We start from the raw sequence: 21110 nt of genomic DNA on the forward strand, positions 1-21110 counted from the left end.
AACATTGGTATTGATATCCATTATCTAGTGGGTGATTTGTTGACCCCTGACCTTTCCTTTAGAGCCAATCAGATATCAGAGTTCCATGAAATTAACTGTGGATATTCATGCTCCCCAGAGGATCAACACCTCCCATTTTGGACACTCACATGACCTTTCCTGATGCACCACCCTCAGGCTAGAGTGTCAACTTTGCACACATGCTATGTATGAGGTATAAGCATTAGCTTCTGTCAAATTAAGATCTTTATTCCAAAAGTCACATCATTTTGTGAAATTGTCGTAGCATGTGCACTGAATTATCTGGATTTTACTCATCAAAGTTATTCAGACAGACACTGAGGCTTGTTTGGTAAAAACCCTTGACCTTATTGTGTTGTGCAGTGTATTGCACATGGAGACATTCTGAGGCTGAATGTGTATAAAAAGACTTTTGAGACAGAATTTACATTTTCAAGCCATCAGCAGCGCCCCCTCCCCCAGCCGTCTTCATGACCTTTTTGAAGGCATTACACCTGGAGAGTTCAGAAGATGATTTGTCTCATGCACTTTACTCTGGAATATTTAAACAGTGGAACTGCGTCATTCCCATATGAACACATGCACAAGGTTGATAAACCAGAGGCAGGAAAAGGGCAGCTATGGGGGCAATGGCAGTGAAAATGTCACACAGTGCACCTTCTAAAGGCAAGTATGACTCCAGCAGAGGAGGAAGAGGATTTAAAAGGAATAACAAACGTTACCCTTCTGATAATGTATCTATAGCTGTTTCAGACTGATCCATCTTTTAATGATGTAGACTGAGTGAAAGCTTTTTATGTGTTGTACATGGAGTCTGAAGTGTGCTACTGGAATAATTTTTCAGTGTCTAATGAATACATTGATACAAATAGATTCAATACATTAGTATTTAACACCCATAGAAAAAACGTAATTATATTTCCCTATGAGGCTGCCATGTCATGATTACTTTAAAGATGCCTCTCTTTAATTTAAAGAGGTGTAAACAGTGTGCCACCTAAAGATTGAATGAAGTCCAACCCACAGAGCAGCAACAGGAGCTCTGATTGGCCAGCTGTTGAGCTCTGACCCTGCCTTCTGCTGTACATAGGAACAGGTGGCAGGAGTTGTGTGGGCAATTTGAGACTGCTTTTCTACAATTACAATTATTCCACTGGCAACCTCATGACTCCATAACTCAGAAGTGCCCTGAAAACTCTGGAAACCAGATAACAATATGTCGATACTTATTTTAGTTTTTTGCTTAAAAACAATTAGATTTGAAGATATTTACACGAACAATCCTTCTCGATCTTGTGTAGTCTGATCCTGGCTTTAGAAAATAAGCTGCTGACAGATTAACAAGTAGATGTATTTATTATTGATTGACTCCAAAAAACTGGCCTTTGTGTTTTGTTTTGGCAAGGGCAACAGCCTATAGCCCCGTAGATACAGTACGCTGGAGTCACGAGCTAACAAGAGACAACTTCCAGACAAGACTGCACCGTCATGTCTCTCTGCAGCATGTTGACGGGCAGCTCTGCTGTCCTGTGGACACTGAGGAGCTACAGCACCATCCACGACTGAAAATCGTTTGATCAGAGTGATGGCAGCTCAGCTGGAACTGTCGACATGTTGTCTGTCCCTCGTGTTGAATACTCCCTCCTGTCTGCATGGTTGACCGCCCGCAGAGATGGCCTGATCCGTTCAGAGTGCTGTCACATAAAGCAGAACCTGAGGAGGCAGACGCCATTAAAAATGGAAACTTGAAAATTGTTCTTGCTGTGATTTGAGGAAGAGGATGCTGTGGTTTGAATTTTACAGGTACATTGTTTAAATTCTGTACAAATTTGTGTCCAAGTTTTCTGCCCAAATCTGCTGGCCTTTCTAGTATTAAATTAACACAACATATTTTGGTGAATATAGGAGGAACCAGACAAGGATTCACCACTTCATCCAAATGACAGAGAAGCAGCTGAGACAGCTGAGACACCAGCGTTTCAAAGAAGCCGGTGGATGGTACAGGTGTGAGACTTGCTTAAAATTCAAAATAGGGAACTACAGAGCAAAGCTGTCAAGATGTGGATGTGCGGAGGAGTCAGGTAAAGCAGAGGAGACGAGTCTGAAAAGAAAGAAGTAACCCTGCTGCAACATCAAGAAATCCAGCTGAGCCGAAGAGAACTCACCTGCCCGAGGTTTTGAAGATAGAAAGCAGCTGAGACAACAGTGTAAGAAGAGAAGACGGAGCAAATATAGAGTGAGATGTGCTGGTGAAGGACTTCATTAAGGCCTGACCCTCTGTTGGTGAGTTGTCTCTGTTTAGCCCTTCTTGTCTTCATTCTTGTTTCCTGTTTTCTCTTTTAGCCGCGCTGTGTTCTCTGATGTGCTTCATTCCTAATAATTTCAGCTGTCAACAAGCGCACGACTTGTGTTTATTGAGATGAAATTACTCCAGTTCCAGCCTCCCTTCATGCGTTGTCTGTCAGGTTTTACACTGAAGAAGTCGGTGGTCAGGTTTTGTATTATATTGGAATCATTTCAAGCTTTCATTTTTCTTCTGCACTTCAGACAGTTTTTTTTTTTACAAATTGGCTTTCATATAATGTTGAAATTTGAAGGAAAACACACACCTATTCTTGGGGGAAACCACATACAGTCATCTGCCTGGCATTAATAGTGTCTGGGACAGTATATAATTATTTACAATTATCAAAATTGTTGGCAATCCATTTCAAATCAGTTCTCAGAGCATTCAAAAAGAGGCCATAAAGAGGGCAAGAAAGGCCTCAAACATCATGTCCGCACATTCAAGAAACAGCATGTTCATTGTTTCATCAGGTCTAATTTTGGAATACCAAACTACACTTCATAATCAGAGGAAGAAGAGCAAACAAAAAGTACTTAGACGGTCACAATTAGTGGAAATCCAACCTGGCAAACCACTTCAAAAGGTGAAAGTTTTGGGTTGGATGAGGGGACAATTATCCGCAGCTGAGAGTAGTTTTCACACCTTGTTCAGTATCTGGGCAAAACTATCAGACTTGACTTCAATCTGCTGGCCTAATTAGCCTCATTAAAGTCCCACAAATGCAAATGTCCAATTAATGCGGCACATATATCCTCAAGACTCTTGTTAAAGCAAACTGTGAACAAAGGAGGTGGAGGTCCCGAACACAATGGAAGATTTTTCAAATCGTGGCCTTCAAGGAGCAGAAATCCGAAGTGCAGTTCTGTTGTGTTACGTGTGTATTACAACATTTCTGTATAGGCACTGTGTTAAACTACATATACAGCAAACTGTGGGTCCAGCTGCCGCTTAACAAAGAGACGAGAGGGATGAAAAGAAGTAACAAGAATTCATCCTTTTGATAAGATTCTCTCAAATACACCTGCTGCCAGAAATGCCATTAAATGTCAGCTGTCTGTTCCTGGCTTGACAACACAGACGCAGACACATTTTTTTTCTCTGTCTCACCTTAAACCACTGTTGGAAGGTCATACAAAGGAGGATCAGGGCTTGAGTCAGGCGCAGGGAAATGAACCAGCTTTTTCTTTAATGACATTCACTGAGAATATAATGGAGAACAGTGAGGGGACAGAATGGCTGGCGGACTATTCTTCAGCTCGCATTCATGCGTTTGCAGCATGGCTAATGTATGATGGGATATGACAGTTGGTCTTGTTGTTTTATTCATCTCGGTTTGACCTGCCGAAACAAAGTCTGCTGCTGTGGGAATTAGGCATGTGTCATCCTCGTGGCTCTGTTGTTCTCTGAAAACCAGACTCCAAATTTAACCAGCTGTCCTGATTTTGTTGAACAACTTTCATGATCCTTTCAGGGAGCACGTTGTTAACATCTCCAGCCAGGCTAGCTGTTTCTCACAGTCTTTATGCTAAGCTAAGATAACCCTATCCTGGCTGTAGCTGATAGTGGTATCTATCTCCTCATCTAACTCTCTGTAAGAAAACAAATAAGCTTAAAAGCAAATACAATTGTGGTGACGAAGTGTTGAATCATTTATTTATTTATTTTGTCGGCCTAAAAGACATCAAATTCAAATATACTGGATCTAAAATTAGCCTAATAAATGTGACAAAGTTTCCAGAAAAAATACAGAACATATGCCCTCAGTAGTAGGTGGTAGCTACGGGCCTGGCAGGAAGTCCTCACCTCTGTGTGAGCAGGAGCCCTGAGGCTGGTGAGAGTGCAGATGTGGCTGTCAGAGGCAGCTGGATCTGTTTCTCACGTATCAATGAAGGTTCACTGCTCAAGGGCACAGAGACACACACACACTTGAAATACATCGTTAAATTAAATAAATTATGTTCACAATGGTTGTGAAACATACAACCTTGGTCATCTGCTTTAGCCTGTTTCTGGAATATCTACTTAAATTATAGCTCTGTAACAGAGAGACCTGTCCAGGCAGGTTGATGAGGTTTTGGCCAGAACTGATCATCTTTAATTAAATAATGAGAGTTTATGTTTTGAATGTAAAAAAGAGAAAAAAATATTTTTCGTTTCGCTGCTGTAAGCGCCTGCAGGCTTCTAACAGCAAGTGAACAAGGCTGTCAAACGCTCTCAAGACCACTGACACATGCCGAATAAACTGATACCAGGTCAGTTTGTCGGGGAGGTATTGCTCAATATAAAGGTCAGCAGAGCAAAGCTATTTCTGTTGAGAAAAAAATGACATGAGGGGTGTTGGGAATACTGGGAAAAAGGTCTCGAGTGATCAGAAGCCATTCTGATGTCACAGACCAACGCACTGACAAACACCTCAATACACTTAGATATATCTCATACAGACACAGGAAGGAAGGAAAAGAAGACAGAAGAAAAGAAAAAATCCGTTCTAGCTCAGCAATCAGGACTCTCACCCTCTCGGTACTCTGGCTTTCCAAATTGACAATTTTCTCCAAGTGTTATCCACAAAGACGAGAGGTTGTTATATATATATAGGCCCGAAGAGATGGCTCTCTGGACAAATAAACAGGCATTTACGCACGCACACACATATACACAGACTGCACATTTGCACACAACAGCAGAGAATAAAACGACGGTGAATCGCTGAAAGAATTGGTTTTTGAGACAGAAATGAAGACAGACAGAACAAATCTATCCAGGCCATTGTGATCCTGTATGTGTGTGGCAAGACTTTCCTCTCCTTCCTGTCTCTATATCACTAACTGCACTATGTGAACATCTTCCTCCAACAACCAACAATAGTTAATGTGAATTAATGTCAGAACAAAAGACTCTGAAATGGTCTGATTTTGCTTTTTGTTTGCAGCAAAGAAGCTAAAGCCAGGACGATGTGTGATAAAGACTGAGGGTAGAGAGAATGGAAGCTGAAAAAGAGAAGCTGTTCCTCCCTCTAGTGGTTCACCTCTTGCATAGTTCAGTCTAAGGTACAACAATATTACATACGTGTAAAATGTCTAACACCAGCATGAAGACACAACCCACTTGATTATATTGATCCAAATCACATCAGTAGAGAGACGGAGATATACACTTCAGAGACTTCATCATATGGGCAAAAAAGAACAGCACTGTCACTGGTCTTTTGTACTGAACTTCATACAAAAATACTTGCATTAAGTGGAATGATGTGAAAAACTCTGTTTAAAATAAAAATGGTCATGCTGCATGGTAGTGATATTTCAATTATGAATTAGAATTTTATCTTCGTAACTCAATTGTTTATAGGTTTTTGCCAAATACTAAATATCTGGAACACCTCTTTAAGAAATTACTTTTAAAACAATTAATTCAATAATTAACAAAGGAAATCTTTACAGCTCAGATGAGAGGAAGAAGACCAATAGTAGAACCGATGTTCAACTCATAATATTGTAAAACTAAAGAATTGAATGTTCAGTAGAGATTCATCTGGTTAAGTTTACCTTGAAATGATCAAACATGATCTGGAGGTCTTGCCTGTAGGTGGCAGAGCAGAGCTGCACAGCACCACCAGTACTGATGGTAGCAAAGAGTCCAACACACACAAGAACACACATTAATAAAAAACATTTTATTAAAGAAGTGGGATGGTTTGTTTCCCTATATTCTATACATTATGTGCTATACAATGTAGAGGACAGACAGAGACAGACAGTGCAGGAGTGCTGACCCAGGGTCAGTTTGGTGTTTCAATTCACACTCGCATGAAGGAATTCATTGTGAGAAGTCTAGTGACTATATACAGCACCGATTTGTTTCTTTGCACTGCTTGAGACCCCTCAAACTCAACTTGTAACTCAAAAGTTTAATATCTTCTTTTGCGTTATTATATAGTTAAATGTGAATTTTGGGAGCCTAATAGACCAGATTGGAACACTGAAAAGCTAATAATTTTGATTTTGCTGCAGGTTTATTTTAAGTGCATTAAACGCATCCTTAAAAATGCAAGTGTTAATTTGATTTCTTTTGCTTTTAGAAACATGTGCTCCCTGACCCAGGATCAGAGCTCCTGCAAGGTGAGATCAACGCTCACAGCCGTTCATATGGAGGCGATTGTATAACTTGATGATTAAAATGCTACTTGACTTTCCAACCTCAACAATCATTTTGGCAAAAGAGCATTTGACAAAGGAAATCCAGCAAATAGTTATGTCCACAGCAATTCAGACTTTGATGATTATCCATTTTTAAGCTGAAGCAAAGGTATGATTTTCACTTCACTGCTCAGGGTTGATTGTAAGAGTATAAGTAAGTCCTTTGGGGCTGTCGTTGAGGACTTGAAGCTTCTCTCACACTGATGAAAGCTTGGACAGATATTTTTGGGTTTGGGTCAAGTTGACATACTGCTTCTCCTCATCCTTTTTACATTTTAAAGACATAGATTACCAAATCCAAAAGGTTTTTATGGTCCTGAACAGACAATCTGAGTGAATCCAATTAATGAAAAGTAGTTGATTTGGGGAGCTGATCAACAGCAACTGTGCTACTCTACTGAACCAATTCCCCCTGGATACTGTAAGCATCTTCATCTCATATGCACATGGAGCAGACCTCACTTAACAACACTCTCGGATTATTCTGTATAACGTTGCAATAGACTTGTTTCAGGAAAATAAACTGCCCAAGTTGATATTTATAACCATTAAATTCTTTAAACGTGGACTTTCATTTAGAAATATTTACATTTTCTCTAAAGAAACTGAAACATTCTGAACATTTATAGTTCCTTTTGTTTATGCAATGACAAGAAGTGAGGTTGTTGTGGTTGTTGAGAGGATTGTTTCTTTGACATGATCCATCTCTCATACAGACAGAATAGCACAAACTAAGCAGGGAAACCACACGAAAATGCAAACTAAACTCTTAATAACATTCTTTACATCAGTCGGTTCTTCGTCAAGATGAAGCCAGGTGCTTTTTTGTTTCATATGTCTTACCAATGTAAACAGTTACTAAACTATTAAAATCAACAACCAACGTCAGATATTAATATAAGGTATAAACAAAGTTGGCAACAAAGGGGCTTTTTGTCTGTATGAGCCAGGGTTGTCTTCATGTCACTGGAAGCAGAATTGTCTGCGTGCGTGTGTGTGTGTGTGCGTAATTCAAAATCCTCTGTATGATTGGACAGCTGACCTGACACACTAAAAAACCCTGGATCTTAAAGGAGAGAGAGAGAGAGAGAGAGAGAGAACTAGGGTTAGACCGATATACTGGTGACCATAAATATTAAATATTCAATATGCTGAAGACTCCTGTCTGTCCACATGCCTCATACTGTAAATGCTGTTCTTTTTCCTCCAGAAACACCGTCTCTTAAGGAGTAAAAATGATCAAATTCAATCATTTTAATAACTGCTACAAATACAAAATTGAAAAAATATCACATATATCGGTTGAACCCTAGCGAGAAGATGCAAAGCCACAGGTGTTGACGTGTAAAGATGCATATATACACGTACATACATTTTTGCATAAACTCTATGTACATACATTATGTGGGTTGGGACTAGATTTGGCAACCACGCTGAGGAAAAGGGTTTAATCTTTCCCTCATTAATAAGGCATGCCATGTAAGGAGGCCCTGTGTGACTCGGGGAGCTCAGTCTGACAGCAGCTTTATTTCACCTCCTCACACTCGGCTGGACAGTTTCCCCAAATTTACCTCATGTTTCGCAGAATTCTTGACAGTCTACATGTCACGACAAGCTCTGAAAGTTTAATCTACTGGACTTTATTCCTTTGCGATCCCACTCAGTCGACTTCACTGGAGCCGTCTGCTGTGATGTCATCACTTGGCGACACCAGAACGTTCAGAACAGCTGGATTGCTCCTCCAAGGCATGACATCATCTCGACATGAAGCGATTTAAGTCTGCTGGCCCTGGCCCGTCTCTGTGATGTCACACCCCAAGCGCCAATGACTGGAAGCCTCGTGCTGTAGTCGCCATGTCAGATGTTTGACAGTCGTCGCCCCCGGTTGGCGCCTAGTGAGGCTCGCAGCCTCGGCTCTCTGGCCCTGCAGATGGATTAGTGACAAAACAGTCAATTACAAAAGGAAAAACACCCTTTACAACCACAGACATAATTTCAATTTTATAAGCGTCTCTTTATGAACATACATAGGACTGAGATATAATGAGATCATTTCTGTGTCCTCGAGGTTTCAGTTGTTTTGGTTTCCTGTGCCGACTGGGTTTTAAAAAGGGCAAACCTGTAGTGTTCATTGAAGTCCAGTCTGAAGCTGAGGAAACGCAGACTCTCATCTGGACTGGTCATCAGCAACACCAGGAACTGCTGGACGATGCTCTGAAAGGAGGAGAGGAAGGCGTGGACGGACAAAGAGGAAAAAGTACAAGAGACGTGAAACTGAGAAGAGACTGTAAAACAGCTGACTGCATTTAAGGACGTGCCAAACGCATCGCTCGTACCTGGTAGAAGTGGGTGAGGATGCGGAGCTGGGAGCGCATCTTTGGTATGGTTTCCTGGAACTCCTGAATCCTCTTCTTCTCCTCTGCTTCCTGTTCAGCTGTCACTCCCCACTGACCCTGAAGCAACAGACACTTATTCAGACAGGATAGTATCACACATGTACGTACTATTATGCTCCCATCATCGCACTCTTTTTCTCTCTGTATTTAGCTCATCTGAAGCCCAGAAAACTCGGCCATTCCCTCCCCTTCCTACCTCCTCCTCTCTCTGCTGCTTCTTCTCTTCGTACTGCAGTCGCAGGGTGAGTTCCTCCAGAGCCGAGCGGTAGAGGGAGTCCTGGGCGCTCTGAAACTCGATGATCTGGTCAAATATGGCCCTCAGCTGGTTCAAAAGAGACTGGATGGACAGAAACAGAGTTCAAGGAGGTGTGTGCGGAAAAGGGGAGGCAGAAAAGATTATCATGTGTGTGTGTTACCCTGCTGTTATTGTCCAGCAGGCATCTTGAGATGATGGTGTCGAGGAAGACATCGTGTGCAGCGATGATGTGGTCGAGGTCCTGAGCCTGCTGCACTTTGTTCCACAGCTCGTCCCAGGAGCACTCCAGCACCTACACACACACACACACACACGCTTTACCAGTAGCATATGGGAATGACATTGCCCTTTTATTAAAATCAGATATCATACAGTCAGTGTGGTCCACCTCTGATATGTTGGTGGCGCCTCCCTGTCCACAGTCAATATGTCTTTCTTATAATTATTTTATCAGATGTCTGAGCAGAGAAATCTAAATCAGCCTCAGTCTGCCTTACAGAACAAGTCGGACTTGTCATCAGTCTGACTTTCAGAATACTTGTAATGTCTCATGACTTGTTTTGCAGGTGGTTTGGACTTGAACCAGCACCCTTTTGAAATTGAGTTAACCTCACAGTACATTCACTGTTGCATTTAACAGACACAGCAGGTCGCCTCCCGCTGTAATTACTACTTTTTACCGATGTTTTACAGCCTGCGATAGTAACAGCTCCGCTAATGGTCTGACCTCGAAGGTGATGTAGTACTGCATTTGGTGGATGAAGTGGACCATCTCGGAGGCAAGGATGTGACACTGATGCAGCACGCCGGACAACTCTGGAGGGTAAAAAGCACAACGCCAGGTGAAATCAGAACAGGCTGCAGGTTACATCCTTTAAAAAGAATAATCAAAGAACGAGCCTTAAAAGAAACAAAGAAATTAGGAAAAACAGAAACAGATCTTTAAGAATATAAAGTAGGTTTTGTGTGACTGGCATTTTTCTCACTACAAAAATGAATGCAACAAAAAACAAGAACGTCTCAACGTGTGTTACAAATGTTAAACGCCCTCATGTAGATTCCTGTGTGTGTGTGTGTGTGTGTGTGTGTATTTATGTACCAGGCATGGTTTTGAGCAGCTTGGCATTACACATCTGCCCCTTCCAGATGTCAGTCAGTGTGTACTCCATCCTCTTGGCCCTCCACAGGAAATTAAACACGCGCAGGTAGTGGCCCATACACTCCCGTGTAAACACCTGAAACACACACAGATACATACTTCCACATGCATACAATTGTTCTGCAGAGATAGAAACATAGACAATATGTTGTGTAACTGTATTAAAAGTGTGTGTGTGTGTGTGTGTGTGTATGTGTGTGTGTTACCGTAGCAATGGGTCCATCCACATGGTAGTCCAGACTGAAAACATCCCAGCCTGTATCACCAGGAGACACCTGGAGCCAACAAAAGACAGATGTCAAAAGGGTAAGGACATGCAGAGGTCAGACCTGCAGCACGAGCCCCCCCCAAACACAAACACGCTCACACACATTACCTCCAGCAGGCGTACATCCAGCCTCTTGAGGATCTCTGCATTGTCATATTGGGCGTTTGTGGCTCTGACTGCCGTCTCTAAGATACCAGTCAGGTTGTGTTGGTACAAAGTGGTGGCAGGACGCGCCAACTCCGGTCTGGGACAAAACAAGGATAAGATGAAACAGATCGCTCAGATGTGTTATTAAAGAGAACATATATTCAAAGTGTGCGTTGCTCACTTGAGCAGGTCCATGAGGTGTCGGATGAAGTCTCCCTGGCCCAGCAGCAGGTATCTCCTCATGGCCTGCAGATGCTCCAGCAGCAGGTAGTTGCGGTTGAGAACGTCCAGCAGGTATTTGCTGGTGTCAAAATAGGCAGCATCGATCTTCTCCTGGAACGCCCCCTCCAGGTCTGACAGCAGCTCTGCAGCTAGGAGAGCATGGAGACAGAGATGAATGGGGTATTAACTGGGGAGTCAACTTTATGTTTACCTATCCTTCATTTTATATAGCTGTTATTTTGTCTGTGAAAATTGTTTTGTCTTTGTTATTATGTGCTGTGCAATGATATATTTGTCTTTTTTTTTTAGTTCAAAAACTGGACAACAACATTAATGTATTTCTTATTCAAGCATGGGTGAACAAAAAGAAAAGAAAAGAAAGGCAAGGCAAGGAAGTGCTAAAAATGTGACTGGAGTCTGGTCCAACCACACAAATATCCTCTCCTGGTCCAAGCAGACCTCTGCTGCTGGACGAGCGTGATGCCCTTCAACAGAGCTACAGATCATACTGGTCAGATGAAGTCCAACAGACTGAATCAATAGCATATGGCTAAGTATACCTCTTTCCTCTTCATAGTCAAAGGGAGAGGAAGAAGACAAGGCCAGTGAGCGGTAAGAGCATCGATCACCGCCAGTCCACTAGCCTACATCAATATAACAATATCAATACAACGAGGACGGAACAAAATAAGAGGCTTCTTATTGGTCAATGATGTCATTAGACTCAAAAATAACACTGACAGCTACCAATAAAGCCAGCAGTACAATCAACTTTTACATGTTCAGCATATCGTGTGTGCTATTGACATTTTCTAAAGATAATGTCCCATTATGTGACAGTGCAATAACTCTTCCAATCCTAATTATGCCCAGGAACCGGGTATAGATATAAACGTGCAGTCAAAATGTCTCACTATAAGCAGGGAAGACAGAACACGAGAGAGAAACCGCGGTTCTCACCATCTTTGGGTGTGTCTGCAGACTTGGATGCTGCTGTGATTTTGCCCGGCGGCGTTCTATCATGACAAACCTGATGCAGGAAGTTGATGGATTTACCGATCAGCAGAACCTAGAGGGCAGAGAGAGAGAGAGATAAGGAGCAGCCTAGAGATAATAGTTAGCTGTAATCATCACGCAAAATGTAGTTTTTGTATTGTCATTAATGTGTGTGTCATTACCTGTATGTGTATGGCAATAAGCCTGGTCCATGGTAATGAATGAAGACGTGTGATAGTGTGTGTGTATACCTTGCGGGCCTGGTCCATAGTGATGAATGACGGGATCATTGACTTCCTGAGGGAGTACTTGTCGTGCCACAGACGGTCCGTCTTCACGTTGGGGTCTGACGCTACAAAGAACTACACAAACACACGCAGTTTAACATACAATGGGAAGTTTTATTTACCCCCAAACAGGATTAATGTGATGCACAACAATCAGATCAAGTGCTGTGACTGTCTCTATCGGAGATGCTTTCACTATTTACTGAAGAATTGATTACACTGTCTACAGGAAGTGCTGAGTCTGAATGGATTCTAATGAAACTTTTGAGGAGAGTAAAGTTAAGAGTCACACACTGAATAAATAGCTCTATGGACAGCGTGTGCAGTCCATGACAGAGGTTTTCATCCTTTGTCACATTCAATTACATTGCCCATTTGCTTCAGAGAGTACTACAGTAGCTTCAACTGGCTTTCTAATGGGCGTGCTGAAGGCTACGTACTCTATGGATGCTGATACATTTTTGAACTGACTCCAGCTGTCAGCTGAATCCGTCTCTACCAAGCACTTCCCCGCAACCTATTAGCTGAAATAACAACCTACAAAGAATTTCACTGCCAGAACATCCAGCAATAGTATAACTTATACTATATATATATATATATATATATGCAAATAGCCATTTTAAACTACAAATATATTACAAGACTGTCACTTTTGCCTCTCAGACACATTTGAGTTACTCCTGCGTCTTGGTACGACCTAAAACATCTCATACTTGCTCCATAATTATGGGATTTTGCTTATTAATTTGGCACCTGAAAGGTGTAATAACTTTGTCTCTGTGTTCTTAAACACAGCACTTAAGACCAGACTCCAGTGATGATTAATGGTTAACGCTGCAAACATAAATACTGAGTGTGAGAGAGAAACAGAAAGAAAGGGCAGGGAGAAGTAAAGGAGAAGCATCCATCACCGGGCTCTCCATTACACTCCTCTCATCAGTCCTCATTTAAGAAGCCTCCTCTCAGTAATCTCGTTGGGGTCAAACACTTGAACAGAACAATGTTCCAGAAATTACCAGTAAATTCCTGCTGGACCTCTGGGAAGCAGGATTCATCACTCCTGTTAAGCTTCGGACACACTACACCATATTTAAGGCTGATTAAACCCACAGATCTTCTCATGTGACTACACTGACGCTGCACAGGTGACTGTAGTATGTGAGGAAAGAAAAGAAGTGTACCTCGTGGTAGGTATCCTCCAGCTCTCCATCATAGATCCATCTATACAGGAAGTTGAGGATGGGGTTTGACACCAGGCTAAGGATGTGTTGAACCAGCGCTCTCATCTGTGGGTCTCCTGTTTTCCCGTAAGAGTGGACAGCTGAGGCCAGCTCGCCTCCTTTCCGACCCTGGCAGAAGTCGACAAGGGCGGCCAGCGTTTTGAGTCGGACTTTGGGGTCGTACATCCAGACCAGGAGCCTTCTGAGAGTCAGACTGCTCTCTGTGCACACGTTCACACCCTGCTCATCCTCCACCTGCAACTACAACACACACACACACACACACACACACACACATACATACATACAGATCAACAAGAACCAGAAGCGGGAAATAACACTAGACTTGAAGGCTGACATCTTAAAGCACTCTGATCACAGCATGTAGGTCATAAGGAAATACTGTTATTTGAAATGACGCTTGAAGTGATGTATTGTTCAACGAAACCGAGTTCTTTAGTTATATACTATATATTTCTCATTAACCTGCCAGGCACTGTTACCTGGGAGTGGAGGACAGACAGCAGCCTGTAGTACTCCTTCAGCTCCTGGTGGAGTGAGGCACAGAAGCTCTGAGGGGAGGAGAAGAGAAGAACAGAGGGGACAGGCAAGAGATGGAAAGGTATATGTTAGCGGAGGGTTCGATACAAAAAGAACGTATCCTCAGAATATAGTGAACACATTTGCAGACAAACCTGGCCAACCAGTCCGAAGGCCCGGTCGAGGCTCCTGGCGTCTGTGTACTTCCTGACTTTGTTGTGGAGCCAGCCGAGCTCGGCCAGTCTGCTGCTGGTGTCTCTCAGGGACTTGCACAGCACCACCTGGTGAGGCACAGCACACATTACAACACATACACTGACGGACTGTCCTGACCCTGATCTGAGTCCTTTAATATTTTCTTTCTGTTCATAAACTATTTTTTACATAACACACAGCTGCACAGTGCATATGGGTACAGTAAACCTACATTAAAAACAAGGAAAATAGCTCTTCTTCTTCAAGAATTAGACAGGTCCAAGCCCAACCTTGCAGAGTTATGTCCAAACAGATGGACATGATAATGGCATAATCATTAAAAATGTAACTACAGAGCTACGTCATGGAGATTCCCATAATTTACATCATGTACCCACTATGACTGGCATGGCCTTCTCGCAGATCTGTTTTCCAGCTGGGGGAGAGTTCACATTTAATGATGCATTAAATTTTCATCTGTTTAACAAAACCTCTCATCCACAGAGAAGTTAAGTGACCAGAGACAAGTCCAAAATATCTCCATCCTTGACTAATTCATCTCTGGTCTCTTCTCCATCAGTACGGTGACAGCAGACTGACCACAAGTCTATGTTTAGCAGCACTGAGAGAATATGGGACAGGTTACATCTAAGGCCTTCCCATCGATATGAGGAGGAGAGGGGAATAAAAGAAATTGACAGGACAGGGAAAAGAAAAGAGAGATCGATGTGGCTCGGAGCCAAAGAGCTTCATATCGATCTGTTGAATCTTTCTTTTAAAGTCCAAAGTCCAATCAACAGTAGTCTTGATATCATATCAGCTACTCTGGATATGTGGAGGAAACAAGTTCTCTCCAAAAGAAGAAAGGGAACAACTAGTTTTAATGTTCTGATAATCATGCAAACATTTCCTTCTTCCAGCTTTTAAAATGTGAGGATTTGCTGCTTTGCTCTCTGTAAGTGCCTGAAGAATAAATAATAAGTCTCTTTCCACACAGCTTTATCTAGAAACATTTCTCCCACTTGATCCTGCCTCTGTTCCTCTGGTCTGCACTGTAGCTCTGGGATGATGAGAACCTGAACTTCACTATAAGGTTACTTTGGGTAACATGTGCAACCTGCTGAACTGATTAGTCCATTAAAAGCTTTACGGGACTGGATGCAGGTACCTTGCTGTCTATTTTGTAGCAGTTATCCTGGCCGCTCATCTTGATGAACTTGCCATCGATTCCCTGGAAGACGTAGAGGATGTCCCGCACCAGTGCCGCCTCGCTCACCTCCCCTGCACCGACAGAGGACGAGAGGACAGAGAATTTATTGTACATTAGGAACAAAGTAAGTACTCTCAGTTTCACAAGTCACAGTGAAGGTTTAGGCTATAATACATTATAAATAATAAATCTGCATTTCTCAGAAAAACAAACCAAATTAAACAACATAACAATTCCAGTTCATACAATATGGCTTTTTCAGACCAACCACAACACATTCATGATGTTCTGCACCTGCATACAGGCATCAGACCATTATGTCACTCACCATCTCGGCGAGGATGGACCACTCTGGAGGGAGCTGGAGGTCCGAGGGGTGGTCGAGTGGCGAGCGGGGCCAGAGCTGAGGAAGGGGAGCAGCTTACAGGAAGAGCCCAGGCCAGCCGAGAGCCCAGAGGCTGACCGCCTCCTGCTGCAGACTGAGGGGGTTGACTGAAACACACACACACACACACACAGATTTACAGACATAAAAGCATTTTCTCCAGATTCAAGGCTCGCAAGGGTGTAGTTGAGTTTAATAGTGACTTCAACAAAGAAAACCAACACGTTAGCCCACATTTAGAGGTCGTCTGTTGGATGATGCACTCAGAGAAGCAAATAAGCCAAGAGCACATCCTTGCATAATTAAAGCACCACACTGTGTGTTGCCCAGAGTATAAATTATAATTCAAAGCCATGAGACCTTTTTTTTCATGTTTGAAGTGAGGATTTGCCCTTTCACGATTAAAAAGGTGAGCCCTGCTCAATGGCCATTTGTAATTGAAGGACTCCTGCATTATTAATAAGTATAAATGGAATTAAATAGCCTTCTGATGCCTCATAAAACAGATTTATAAAGAGGTCAGGCTGAGAGGCAAGTTCACTCTACAGGTGCTAATTGATACTTGCTTTATCTGGAGTGTTTTTACAGGACGAGCAGCGGCTAAATAACGCTCTTCTCCCCAGAGCCTTTCAGGTGAAATGGCTTAAACACAGCTGACAAGTGTGACTCAGTTGTGAAGATGTAAGCGGGTTCTCTCTACCATGTACATGGTATATGGAAACTCATGGAAATGCTCACCCAGCCAGCAGCGACTGCGGTGTTGGCGTGGGTCCATTCAGTGTGTAGACTCCCAGGCTGGAGATGCCGCTGGTCCCCACACTGGCTGACAGACCCGCGCTCCTGTCCCCGTAGCCAAGGGCCAGGCTCTGGGGCCGGGTGCAGTAAAACGGGGTGGAGTGGGCGTCCCTGGGGAGGGCCTGGGCGAAGAGTGCACCATAGTTTCCAACCTGGGAAGGACAGGGACATAGAGAGGAGGTGAGGGGATTATCATTGTTATTATACTTTTATCATATCAAGTACTTAATACGGAAGAGAGTGTGTGTGTGTCCCTCCCTCACCCTGCTGGACGGTTTGCGGGGGTCTTCAGAGAGGCTGAGCAGCAAGTAGAGAACAGACCAGCGATGCTTCAGAACACACTGTTTATCAGGAAACAAAACAGCACCACAATCAGTTGTGAACACTGCAGAAAAATATCCTAAATTAATATTTAATGTGATATATAATCAATGCCTAAATAATATGTATATATATATGTATGTATGTATATATATATATATGTAATATATCAATATAGAAGAAGAGAATACAGTTCTGAAAGAAACACAAACACCAACCTGCGTCTGAAGTTTTCTGTGCAGCTCTGAGAACAGAGCGGCGTCTGCTTCTCTCCTCTGCTTCAGCACTGCAACAAGACAAAATCTGTCAGTTGGGATGTCAATATTACAGGAGGGAAGTTTCTCAAAGTTTCCTACAGTACTAACTCATTTAAAAGATGAACACACAGCAGGGTTGGAAAAATCCCAGTCATTCCCTGCAGGATTTTGTGGAGTGTGCACCATACTAATGAAAGGAACCACAAACAGCCTATTTGGGATTTGAACATTTGAGCTAAAGTAAACTGAATAAGACAAAAGAAAGAAAGAAATGAATTGCTGAGGAACATGAGGTCCATCTGTGCTTAGAAAAGCATGGCTCGCTCTGTCCTGTAGCACAAAGGAACCTGTCATTACACTGTGAAAAGAAAAAGAGCTCTAGTGTCAGCATTTATGAGATCTCCATAACCATAAACAAATACTTTAACAAGGATGCACCGAAAGGCCGGAGATAAATAAACAGTCAGTACAGTAAGTGCTGCACTATTTTTGTTTTATTTTCTGCATCAAAGCTCAGATCGATGTTTTCCCACTAATGGTGTTACCTTGGCTACTATGAAAGTCCACTGGGATTTGCTATTTATGGTGCAATAAAGATTTTGGACTTTTATGTGGAGTGGCTCCAACATAAAAGGTAAAGTGCACACATGGAGTTCATTTACAAAACCAGCTAGGCAGATTTGGCTGGTGGATTGGGGAAAATGCCACAGAGACTAAATAGAGTAAAGTACTGTAAGTTAATGATGGAAATTGTCCACTTACATTCTTTCTTGATCTTCTCTGACACCAGGAACTCATCTCGTTCAATAGTGGGGGCATAGTTACTGCCGATGACTCGTACAGCGTACTGGAACTGATGGGCAACTTCAGCTGGAGAAATAAACAAGTAATGACTAAAGGTAAATGGTAAAAGAGGAGCACTGTGAACTAATGTAGGAATAACAAACAGTTGTGACCAGGACACATGCCCCCCATTCATTTCGCTGCAAAAAGTTGCAAATACTCAGGACAACACTTTAAACTTGTATACTAGGATGCTGGTGTGAATGGGATATTGCTTTGAAAAGGTTTATAAATAACGGTACAAAATTACTGTGGCGAACACTGGCTTTGGAATAATAAATTGCAGCTGACATTTCGATCAACGTTGCCAAACTGTAAAGCTCTTTGATCACGGGATAAAAGCTACAATCGCATCAGTGCCTGAAAAACACAGGATCATATTGATATTTTTACGCCTTTGTCGCTATCTCTAATCAAACATGCTAACCTTCCTATGAGATGCCTGCATCCAGCAGGGGCCTGCAGCTAGCAAGACACAAGAGCATCCAATAACCACGCAAAGAGTGTGTATGTCAGCATGAGAGCTAACTGGCTAGCAAGCTCGTAGACTGAATTGAACCGCTACACACTTTATCAAACCAAAGCTAACAGTGCCTTACAGTAACAGCTGGAAGTACCATGAAGCTGTGAAACGGGATGTGCAGTATCTAGCCAAGCCCATTGGCTGACAGCTACGCGGACCTAACGCTAGCCCCGCTACGTGCCGTTGACCAGCACCGCTAAAGTGATATCAAACTCAATTTATCATCATTCTTACTCAGATTAATATTTGAGTGTGTGCTCGTTAAAGACCGATAAGAAGTGAATTATATGCTTCCTTCAATTCGGCATATGTCCAAAACACCCAGAACCTTTAATATTTGTAAAATTTCTACAACATCCCGTCATAAAAACCCACTGGGTTCAGCCGGCGAAACAGTGTAAAGAGTTTAATTATTATCAAAATGTGTTCTCCCTGGTGTGGAAATGATAAGCCGAATTTCAAGGAAACGATAAAGATCCAGCCGATGACTTTACTTTATGTGTAAAATACGTGTGATTAGCAATGAGAAGAGCAACGACAAAGTGCCGAATTTTTGAATGAGGTTAGCTTTGACATTTCCTATTGCACCTAATGCTGTCTGTACTAGCGCATAGCATGCTAGCGATAACTGATGTACCTTCGCTTTTCCCCGTGATTCTGCAGCAGAGGCTCTGGAGAAGCACATTGGGTGATTTCTGATCCAGGGTCGCCATACTGTCGTGGCTATCTCTGCAAGTGTTGCCGGATAACTGAATAAATGCCACTGTACAATATGAACTAACTCCAGTCTCCCACTACGAACAACGCCATTTTGACAAGTTGAGTCAAGCTAACACGACGCAGGAAGAATATGACCGCAACTAGCGCCATATTTCCGTCAAAGTAAGAGCATAGAATTTCTCACTCAGAATAATGTATTACAAGGTATTGGAGTCAAGAATTACAGCTAAAGAGAAAGTCTATAATATAAAGATGAAGAAAGTGAGAGAAAACCTGATTAATTACTTGATTTCTTGCCAAAATCAACTCTTCATACTGAGAAATTAACACTGACTGAATCACAAATGTTTACTTCTAAATGATGGCAATTATACAACATAGGAGCTGTATATCCACTTACAGTGATTATTGTCCCTAATTAATACGGACATTAGCCACTGGCATTTGGAATTGAATGGAGGATAGGCCACAGAAATAAGATAAAACTAATTTTAAAATATAGCCTATTTGTGCACATAAATGCAGATCAAACAGGGTTGGAAAGAAAAAATCTACTATTACTCAGGAATTTAACTTAATTGTCTCTCAGAGTCAGCTTTATCATTTTAGCAGTGACATGTATACATTTGATTTATGTCACAATAACAATAGTAACAATACTTTCTTTTAAAAGAACATTTAACTTCTCTTGATTAATGGTTTTATTTTGAAGGTTATAACCGGATGTGATGGCTGTTAATGTAGTAACTTTGATGGTGGTGTTTCAACAGAACCCGCCGAAACGCGTCTCCAGGAAACAGAGGATGGACAAATGAATGAAAATATTTCCCTCTGGAAACATAGCACCATGGACTGTAGTTCTGACCCTTCTGACCTCGCCAAACATTTATAAACTGATGGCTTCATAATGCAGCCATTACTTTTATTTTCCTTTAGCGGCAATAATTTATAAAATATCTCTAGAATGAAACGAAAAAAACTATTGAAATTATTAAGTATAAGTGTTTGCTGGAGGTGTTAGAGGAACATATTGTTTTGTCTTTCTAATTTTTTAAATAAAGGTGCAAGATGATGTTTGGTTCAAAATGTTTAATATTTGAACTTAATCATAAGGGGGAAAGACAAATTTGTATTTTTCTTGATGATTTCAGCACTTTGTGGGTGGACAGCACCACTTGTGTTGGGGTGTCCCAAACTGACCCCCCCCCCCCCAAACCCTCCCCAACACACACACGCAAATTATGTTTTTTCATTACAGTAATTGTTGATTTTGTCTTTGGTGTGCCATCACTTGCTCCGGGCAAACAAATCAATGTCCTAATTAACTGGAACGTCCTATCAATTACACACCAAAAACACTAGAGTGCGCATGCGCTCACCTCCAGCCATACCATCCACCTGGCTCCTCGTGACGTACATAAGAGAAAAGCTCCTTTTGCTGCGGCGCGAGACAAGAAGATTAGTAGTACACGCGCAGAGAGGGGAGAGGAAGCGCGAGAGAGACATACTAGTTTCGTCCCAGTCGAAGGAGCACGCCACTTGTCTGTGCCTGTATGAACTGTCCTGAAACTGTATGAAAGCCGCACAGACAGCCACTCCTCCTCTTCTTAGTAAAGTCTGTTACAGTCAGCCGTAGGTGAGTCCCGGTTTACAGTTCTTGTCTTTAATTCAGGAAGAAGAAGGGAGTGAAAGTCATGGAAAAAGGAGGAGAATTAAAAAGAAGTTAGCGCCTACAGTGAAGTAACCTTTGGAGAAACGACTGATAAAGAAGAAGAAGTGTCCGGAGAGGAAAGAGGAACAGGA

At 42.2% G+C, this 21110-nt stretch overlaps 1 protein-coding gene across 3 annotated transcripts; it reads right to left on the reverse strand.

The window, feature by feature from the left end:
• Window positions 1-7955: 7955 nt before the first annotated feature.
• On the reverse strand, window positions 7956-19300 carry tubgcp3 (tubulin gamma complex component 3). Of its 3 annotated transcripts, none has more exons than XM_070930731.1 (22): window positions 19225-19300; window positions 17984-18091; window positions 17183-17250; window positions 16907-16984; window positions 16587-16795; window positions 15788-15955; window positions 15422-15542; window positions 14214-14339; window positions 14022-14090; window positions 13480-13779; window positions 12260-12370; window positions 11973-12081; window positions 10972-11161; window positions 10752-10887; window positions 10582-10650; window positions 10316-10451; window positions 9944-10032; window positions 9377-9508; window positions 9157-9297; window positions 8901-9017; window positions 8678-8778; window positions 7956-8498 (listed from the first exon to the last, which is right to left on the reverse strand). In XM_070930731.1, the coding sequence occupies exons 1-22, from the start codon at window positions 19298-19300 to the stop codon at window positions 8339-8341; spliced, it is 2814 nt and encodes a 937-aa protein (XP_070786832.1). In that variant the 3' UTR covers window positions 7956-8338. The 3 variants fall into 3 exon arrangements, with proteins under 3 accessions (XP_070786832.1, XP_070786833.1, XP_070786834.1); XM_070930732.1 differs by having other exon boundaries at window positions 8340-8488; window positions 8684-8778; window positions 15422-15534; window positions 15792-15955; XM_070930733.1 differs by having other exon boundaries at window positions 8340-8488; window positions 8684-8778.
• Between the last annotated feature and the right edge of the window lie 1810 nt (window positions 19301-21110).

The sequence above is a fragment of the Enoplosus armatus genome, chromosome 24, assembly GCF_043641665.1.
Source record: "Enoplosus armatus isolate fEnoArm2 chromosome 24, fEnoArm2.hap1, whole genome shotgun sequence".
In the NCBI taxonomy this organism is placed as follows: domain Eukaryota; kingdom Metazoa; phylum Chordata; class Actinopteri; order Centrarchiformes; family Enoplosidae; genus Enoplosus; species Enoplosus armatus.